Here is a 9,106-nt window from a genome sequence, read left to right as displayed (position 1 = left end):
ATCACTCAAGCCTGAATATTCCTCAGCTCCTCCCACATCTCCCCCAAGCCGGTGCACTCCCTAACCTTTTTCACATGCAGTCAACTCCCTTCCGCCTGTCCCCACTGCAACTACCTATTTCCAGGGCAATTTACCTAAAGGGTCCTGCCTTCAGTCCTCCCCGCCCCCATCATCTTTTTTTTTTTTTTTTTTAAGATTTTATTTATTTGACATAGAGACAGACAGCGAGAGAGGGAACACAAGCAGGGGGAGTGGGAGAGGGAGAAGCAGGCTTCCCTCCGAGCAGGGAGCCCGATGCGGGGCTCGATCCCAGGACCCTGGGATCATGACCTGAGCCAAAGGCAGCCATTTAACCAACTGAGCCACCCAGGCGCCCCCCCCCATCATCTCTTTTTAAGTCTCTGCAGCACTCACCTACCAGAGAGATTTTTCTACCATGTGAATACAGTCACGTCCTTCCACTTCTGCTGTTTTTCCACACTACCCCTGATGTGAAAAGGACTTCCAAGCCCCTGCTTTCTCACCCCCACCCCAAGCACCTTCACCTCCCGAACTAGTCAGGGGCTTGCTTGCTTGTTGCTCTCAGGCCCTTTGCCCAAGCTGCTCCTTCAACCTAAAATAGATTCTAGATCTGCCCCTCCATTGCTCTTTGCTCTACTCTCGGTTGTTCAGTTAATAAATATTTACTGAGCATTTACTGCTTTGCCAGACTATGCGCTAAATGCTAAGGTTTTGCAGGGGTAAGAACAAAAAGCCGCCTGGCCACTTGGGGCTTACATCTTGGGGCTTACTGGTACCTCCCCTAACGCAAGGAGTGGGACACCTTCATCTGCCTTCCAGGTGCTTCCAATGCAAAGACCTGTAGGTCCCTTGATTCGGCCCATCTCGTGCTCACTCTTTCCCTAACAGTAACCAAGAGGTGTTAACGGGTGAACACCACGCTCCAGGTACGTTCGGGCCACACTGCGCATGCTCTCTGCGGTCCTGAATGCGAGTTCGCCTGCTGCGCCTCCCCGCGACTGGGAGTGGGAACGTCCGAGGACTCCCGACCCCTTCTGCCTTAATGGTACATCCCACGCGCGTGCGCCCGGGCAGCGGAACTGAGCCGCGGGGGGCGGGGCCTGTAGTGTCCCGTGACGGAAGTGCGGCGGCGTGCGGTTGAGCGGGCTTTTTGGAAGTTGGTTGCGGCGGTGAGGCCGAGGTAACTGTGCGGCGGGGGCGGGGACGGAGGGGGCTTCGCTCGCTGCCCGGGCGTAGGGACTCAGCGCCTTAGGGAGGGAGTGGGTCTGTGAGGACTGGAGGACTGCTGTTGCGAGCTGGCGCTCTGGTGTTTTCTCTGGCCCGTCTCCCGCCGCGTCCCTCGGTTTCCGCGGCTCCCTCCCCCCGGGCGGGCCACCCTCGCCGCCCTCCTGTTCTGCGTCTGAGACATCTCACCCCGTTTCACCTCTGCGGCCCGGTCACGGCCCGCATCGCCAGCCGCTTCGCTTCCAAGTTTGTCTTTACGTGTTGCTCTCGCGGGAGCCGCGGCCCGAAAACCCGCGCGTTTCCCGTCCCTGAGCCGCGCTGGTCTCTGGACGAGAGGTGCTGCGCGCTTCGCAGTCGCCTGGTCGTTCATCTTTGGTTTTCCGCCGAATTTAGCAGATGCGCCCGCTGAGGTAGATTTCAGCGTGTTCTCCCTCTGGCTGCGAGTCTCCCTCGGTCAGTATGCCCTTTCTGCATTTTCTCGGCCCTCCCCAGCGCCCCCACCCCGCCGAGGCCCTGACGGGGGCGGGGCTAGTAATTAAGAACATGGGATCTTGGGGTCTGGAGCTGAACAGGACTGGGTTTCATTTCTGCCTCTCCTACTACTGGCCTTCTAACCCTTGGGACAACTATGTAATCCCTCCAAATCCCGAAAGGTCTTCATCTGAATTGGAACTAATAACACCTACTTCATAGGGTTGGTATGAGGATCAAATTAGTGAATGTAAAGGGCTGGGGCCCAGGGCCTAGGGAGTTCAGTAATTCATTTGTTCAGCCAATATTTATTGGGCACCTATTACAAGGGGGGTCCTGGGGACGCCTGGGTGGCTCAGTCGGTTGGGAGTCTGCCTTCCGCTGGGGTCATGATCCCAGGGTCGTGGGAGGGAGTCCCAGGTGGGGCTCCTTGTTCGGCGGGGAGTCTGCTTCTCCCTCTGCCTGCCATTACCCCTGCTTGTGTGCTCTCTCTCTCTGACAAAATCTTCTTTTTTTTTTTTTTTAAAGATTTTATTTATTTATTTGAGAGTGAGAATGAGAGAGAGTACATGAGAGGGGGGAGGGTCAGAGGGAGAAGCAGACTCCCTGCCGAGCAGGGAGCCCGATGCGGGACTCGATCCCGGGACTCCAGGATCATGACCTGAGCCGAAGGCAGTCGCTTAACCAACTGAGCCACCCAGGCGCCCTCTGACAAAATCTTAAAAACAAAAAAACAAGGGAGGCACTGTGATTAAGTCCTGGAGGTTCGGTGGTAAACAAGACCAGACATGCCGCCCCCTCCCCCCACCATGGAGTTTATAGTCAAGTGGGAGATACAGTCCTAATCTAGTAATTACAAATGTCATGTTAAAGGTGTAGTGAGGGTAAGAGAAATTACTGTTGCCTTGAAAAGATATAATAGGGGAGTATTTAGGGGCGCCTGGGTGGCTCAGTCAGTTTCTGCTCACGTCCTGATCTCCGGATCCTGGGTAGGGCTGAGTGGGAAGTCATCTTGAGATTCTCTCTCCCTCTCCCCCTGCTCGCTCCCTCTCTTTCTCTCTAAATAAATAATTCTTAAAAAAAAAAAAAAAATAGGGGAACGTTTAACCTAGACTGAGCTTCTGGGGAAGTGTAGGTTGAGCTGAGATCTGAAGGATTTGTAGGAATTAAAAGACTAGCGGGCAGGGGATGAAAGGAGGGGTATGTATAGAAGTTTCAGACTGAAAGTTAAGTGTAAGGGCCTGTGGCAGGAGAACTTGGGGGTTCGAAGGACTGAAAGCAAGGAGTATATAGTGATGAAGGGGAGTTAGGTGCTGGCCAGACCCTGCAGGACCTTTTAAACTGACTTCTGGATATTGGACTGATAGGAGAGCAGTGGAAAGGCTCCGAAGAGTTTTAAGGTGAGGATGGAGGTGGAAGGAGTGTAAGCCACATAATCTGGTTTCTGTTTCAAAAACGATTACTTTAGTTGCTGTGTGGGGGCCAAGTTAAAAGCTTTTGTAGTAGTTCAGGTGAGAGATGATGGTGGCTGTGGAGTGATATGGCAGTAGTGGAGCTGAGAAGTAGATTTGAGAGATGTTTAGGGGCTGATATTGCCGGGACTTGTCAGTGGATGTGAAGGATGAAGGTGAAATTGTGAAGAATGTTCTCCAGGAAAGAAAAAAAAGGATGTCCAGGCGTCTGGTTTCAGTAGCTGCGTGGAGGATGGTACATTTTATGGGGATGGGAAACAAGAAGAAATACAGGAGGGGAACAGGTCTTCGCACCAGTCTGCATTTCCCCCTTCCCATTATATTCCCATAGCTGCGCACTAACTCCTGCCTACCAATAGGCTTCCATTTCATCTCTTCCTTTCCACGCCCCAGAGTCACCACCCTAATACAGGCCTTTGTGTCTATCGCTGAAATAGCCCTCCATAACTTCTTAGTCTCTCCTCTTTGTCCTTACTCTCTCCCCACTTTAATCTATGTGTTGATGCCAGATTGTTTGCTCAAACACTTGTTCAGTCTGAAACAGGCAGAATCTGAATCAGGCAGATTTTCTTGTGCGCCAAAAATTTTGGTTGTTATCATTTACAGAATAAAATCTAAATCCTTTAATCTGTCATTTAAGATCTTGCACAATTTAGGGGCACCAGGCTGGCTCAGTTGGTAGAGCATGTGACTCTTGATCTTGGGGTTGTGAGTTCGAGCCCCATGTTGGGTGTAGAGAATACTTAAAAATAAAATCTTGAAGAAAAAAAAAAGATCTTGTACAGTTTATTCTCAGCCTGTCTTTCTAGCCTTTGTACTCACTGCTCCCCTACTTGAACTTCGTACCTCTGTCCCTCGTTTTCCCTAAATAGGTTTTTCAGATTCTCCTGTGAAGAAGTCCTTTGTTCTTAACATTCTCTTTCTCAGTATCAAGTATACCATCTGGTTATCTTGACTATCTAAATTTAATTTCTAAGTTCAGTTCAAGCTCTCTGCTGGGAAGCCTTCTTGACCTCTAGGCACACATTTATTTCATTAGTCTTGTTAACTTCTCATTTGTTTTTATACCATTTATTTTTTTTTAATTTATTTTTTTAGAGCAAGAGAGTGTACACAAGCGAGGGGAGGGGCAGAGGGAGAAGCAGACTCCCCTCTGAGCAGGGAGCCTGATGCAGGACTTGATCTTAGGACCCTGAGATCATGACCTGAGCCAAAGGCAGACTCTTAACCAGCTGAGCCACCCAGGCACCCTGTTTTTATACCATTTAATTGGCACTTTGCATTTACAGTGTTGTTGATTTATTCATTTATCAAATACTACTTTAAGCTTATAATACATATTCTTGTGTATATGTTTATAATTATTTGATATACTGTTATGTGGCAGCTTTGTTCTAGGCAGTGTGCTAGGTAGATGCTAAAACAATATAAAAATGTGGGCAAAAATTATGAGACTACTTGATTAGAATACAAGTTTCTAATATGGAAATTCCAGGGAATTCTCCAGATTATTTTGGCTTGGATAAGAATCACCTACTCATACTAGGGACGCCTGGGTGGCTCAGTTAAGTGTCTGCCTTTGGCTCAGGTCATGATCCCAGGGTCCTGGGATCGAGTCCCACATCGGGCTCCTTGCTCAGTGAGGAGCCTGCTTCTCCCTCTCCCTCTGCTGCTCCCCCTGCTTGTGCTCTCTCTCTCTCTCTGACAAATAAATAAATAAAAATCTTTAAAATAAAAAAAAAAAGAATCACCTACTCATACTAATGAGTACCCACTGTTACATGGTCTATAATATGTATGAAATAGTTAACAGGAAAGAAAATAATCATTTAGAGAAAATAATTGTTTACTTCTGGAAGTTTCATCCAGCTCTGATACTTTCCCTACAGTTCCCTGATATGTGCAACAATGGACCAGAAAATAATATCTCTAGCATCAGAAAAAACAGCAGATAGACTGCAGGAATTTCTTCAGACCCTGAAAGAAGATTATGTAAGTATTAGGAAGCATGTTCTCCTAAAACCAAATGTCAAGCATGATGACAAATTCAAAGGACATGTTAGAAAAATTATTCTGCCACTACATCTACCTCCACTCTCCTTAGGAGACAATGATTTATTTGATAACAACTCAGATGTAAAGAAATGAGGAAGAGAAGTAGACAACATTCGTCTACAACTATATAACATTTAAACATTTATGCAACTGTATGTATATAAACAAATTAGTGTACTTTCAAGGTTCTTAGAACAATCCTATTTGAAGAGAATATCCAGACTATAGTTACATGTGAGACATTTTGCCTATTGACATTCCTTTATTAATATTTTCCTTTAAAGAAGATTATAAGCAGTAAAATATTTTTAAGTTATTATTTGAATCTTCTTACTCTCCTGATATACTTCCCTTTTTCCATAATAAGTGATCTCAGCTTATTCAGATTCCTGCATGGAAAGGAATCCCTGCTTAACATTAACTCTAAACATTAATATATATGTCTGAACAAGTTAAGACTTTGAGTGTCATGTTTTTAAAGGAATTTTTGCATGCTTGTATTGTGATCATTGAAGCTAGGTATAATCTAGCTTGTAGTCTCTGTTAATATGTGACACTACTGGGAATTGATGCAGGGATGGGCTCAGGCTTCGGTTTTGGTTGGTTGGGGTTTTTTTGTTGTTGTTGTTGTTACACAGGATTGCTTTTGTAGCACCTTTTTGAGAATCCATTGCATGAGTTCAACTTGGATCATTCTATAGACATTTAAGATTCGGTTAAAACTAGCTTTTAATTAATGTATTGATTTAGAATTTGTGTTTTATATGCTTCCAAAAGGAGTTTGAAGAGGCTTTAACATTTTAAGTAAAACTAAGAATTAGAACAAAATTCATGATATAAATAGATGCTGTGAATTACTTCTCTAATTCTTACTTATCCCTAGGAAGGATCCCTCTCTCTTGGTTTTTGTAAAGATAAAATGAGTTAATGCACATAAACCATCTAATATCTAACAGATACTGAGTAAATGTTAGCAAAGTTCCTTCACCAGTATGGACACAGTCTTCTGAACATTTCTGTTAACATTTCCATTTTAAGTTTTATACCTTAAATTGAACACAGGACTTCACATGTTTTCTACCACTAGAGTAGAATGCACTAATGTTTCTCTTATTTCTCCATTAATGCAGAATCAACTTGTTGGCCACAATTTGTTGCTCTTACAAGCAACCAAAAACCCCAACTCATTTTTGCATATGTTGATATTAGGCTAGTTCCTTCATCTCTGAATTTCTATAGTTAGTTTTTAGAACCCACATACAAAATTTTACCTTTATATCTGTTAATTATCTTTTTAAATTAATTTCATTTTACTCCATCAGGATCTTTTTGTATCTTGATTCTGTTGACCAGTGTATTAGTCGTTTTTTTATATCTTCTACAAATTTGTTAAGTATTCCAGCAATATATACTTCACTTTATTTAATAAAATGTCCAAAGAAGATGTGCTTAAAATAAAAAAGTATAAAACACATAAAGAAGTCCATGGCAAGACAGACGTATCCAGCAATAGGAAAATTCACATTTGAAGATTTAGAGAGACTAGAGGAATCTAAAAGGGACTTTATATTTCACACAAATACTTAATGTGATTTTTAACATTCAAATATATCAATGAAGAAGTAGAATCCATAAAATAAGAAGGGATAGATTTGGGAGACAATCAGAAAACTTCTAGAAATGAAAACCTTGATAGTTAACAGTAGACTAAACACTGCTAAAGAGGAAATCAGTGAAAGTGGAATACAGACCTTGGGATACCTAAACAAAGCAAAGATTGTAAAGAGATGGTAAATATGAAGAGTACTTAAAGTATGTGGGAACGCTTTACTAAGAGAATATATCTTCAGGGTGCCTGGCTAGCTCAGTCAGTAGAGCATGCAACTCTTGATCTTGGGATTGTGAGTTTGGCCCCCACATTGAGTGTAGAGCTTGCTTAAAAAAAATAGATCTTTAAAGAAATATATATATATCTTCTTAAACATGTAAAATGTTCACAAAAAATGATCATTGTGTCATATACTAGAGCACAAAGAAAACGATAGGTCCCATAAGGTAGAAATACATAAACCACCCTCTTTGATCACAACTCAGTAAAAACTAGAAATGAGAAATAAAAAGTAAAAAAGTGCTTTGTTTTGTTTTGTTTGAGAGAGAGAGGAGGGGCAGAGGGAGAGAGAGAAAGAATCTTCGGTAGACTCCCCACTGAGCGTGGAGCCTGATGCAGGGCTTGATTCCCAATCCTGAGATCATGACCTGAGCCAAAATCAAGAGGTGGCACTTAACTGAGCCACCCAGGTACCCCAAAAAGGTTTTCTACCTTGAAATAAAATACCTTCTAAAAAACTTTTTGATAAAAAGAAATATACCAACAAATTACAGGACTTCTAAAAAATAATGAGAACACTACACATCAGTCTGTGGAATACTTTTAAAAATCACCTAAGTCAATTAAGAAGAAATAAAATAAATGAATTAAATTATTGAAAGAGCAGTAAACAAAAGAAAGACACAAAGAAGAAACTACTAAAATGAAAGTGGAAACTAATCAAGTAGAGAACAGAAAACCAGTAGATCAAATTAATACATCAAAATCCTGATTCTTTGAAAAAAATAGACAAAACCATTATCTAATCAAGAAAGTAATGTGCTAAACACAAATGTACAAAATAAGAAATGAGAAGGGGGAAATAACCTTTTTCTAAAAGATTTTTATTTGAGAGCATGAGCAGGGGGAGAGGGACAAACAGACTCCTGGAGCCCAAGTCGGGGCTTGATCCCAGGACCCCAAGATCATGACCTGAGCTAAAGTCAGATGCTTAACTGATCGAGCCAACCAGGCGCCCCGGAAATAACTATTAATAAAGAGAAAATGTCAAAAATACTAAGAGACTACTTTGTATACATTTATGCAAATAAATTTGAAAATCTAGAGGAAATGGGTAATTAAGAACACAGAGGTTAATAAAATTGACCCAATTTGAGCTGGAAAGCTTAACCAGATCAATTTATATAGAAGAAAAAGAGTTAAGCAGTTAATTCACAAGAAACACCAGGCTCAGATAATTTCATAGGAGACTTCTACCAAACTCTTAGAAATCAGAGATTAGAGATAGACAGTCTCAATGCTATAGAATTTTTTGACAGCATATATAACACCAAAAAAAAAGTACATACATAAGGAAAACTTCTAGATGCTTTTATAAAGCATAACCTTGATACCCTAAACCCGATAAAGATAGCATACAGGAGGGGAGCCTGGGTGGCTGTGTCTCTCCCTGTCAAATAAATAAATAAATAAAATCTTAAAAAAAAAAAACAAACAGAGAGCATATGGGATACCTGGGTGGCTCAGTCGGTTGGGCGTCTGCCTTCAGCTCAGATCATGATCCCAGGATCCTGGGATTGAGTCCCACATCGGGCTCCTTGCTCAGCGGGGAGCTTGCTTCTCCCTCTGCCTGCCGCACACACTCTCTCTCTCTGACAAATAAATAAAATCTTAAAAAAAAAAAAAAAAAACAAGAAAATTAAAGGGTATTTTCATTTATGAACATTGATGCAAAAATCTTAAATACTAGGGAACAGATTCCAATACCACATGAAAAGAAAATATGTCATGACTAAGTGGAATTGATTCCAGAAATACAAAGTTGGTTCAGTGTTAGAAAGTATATTACTCCAAAGACCCTATGATTATCTTCATAAGTTAGAGAAAGCCTTTGAAAAAATTCACCCATTCCTGGTAAAAACTCTGGGAGAAAATGGGAATGGGGGTCTATTTCCTTAACATGATAAAATGTATGTGTAAATCCTAAAGTCAGCATCTTAATGGGAAACCCTAGGGGCATGGTAATGAAACTACT

General features: G+C 42.3%; 1 protein-coding gene across 3 annotated transcripts in view; it reads left to right on the top strand.

The window, feature by feature from the left end:
• The first annotated feature begins 1,108 nt into the window (after positions 1–1,108).
• Positions 1,109–9,106, top strand: part of FANCI (FA complementation group I) — an 81,716-nt gene continuing 73,718 nt past the window's right edge. Inside the window, exons 1-2 of one of the 3 annotated variants that reach the window (XM_064569896.1) lie at positions 1,109–1,201; positions 5,078–5,180. In XM_064569896.1, the coding sequence (XP_064425966.1) occupies positions 5,097–5,180 (84 nt within the window). In that variant the 5' untranslated portion in view covers positions 1,109–1,201; positions 5,078–5,096. Of the gene's footprint in view, positions 1,202–1,304; positions 1,699–5,077; positions 5,181–9,106 lie in introns of those variants that run through there. The other 2 variants (XM_064569898.1, XM_064569897.1) reach the window with 2 other exon arrangements.

Source organism: Mirounga angustirostris, unplaced genomic scaffold (genome assembly GCF_029215605.1).
Source record: "Mirounga angustirostris isolate CCGP_5_RB_7025 unplaced genomic scaffold, mMirAng1.0.hap1 SCAF_9, whole genome shotgun sequence".
NCBI lineage: Eukaryota > Metazoa > Chordata > Mammalia > Carnivora > Phocidae > Mirounga > Mirounga angustirostris.
This window is presented reverse-complemented; position numbering and strand designations above follow the sequence as displayed.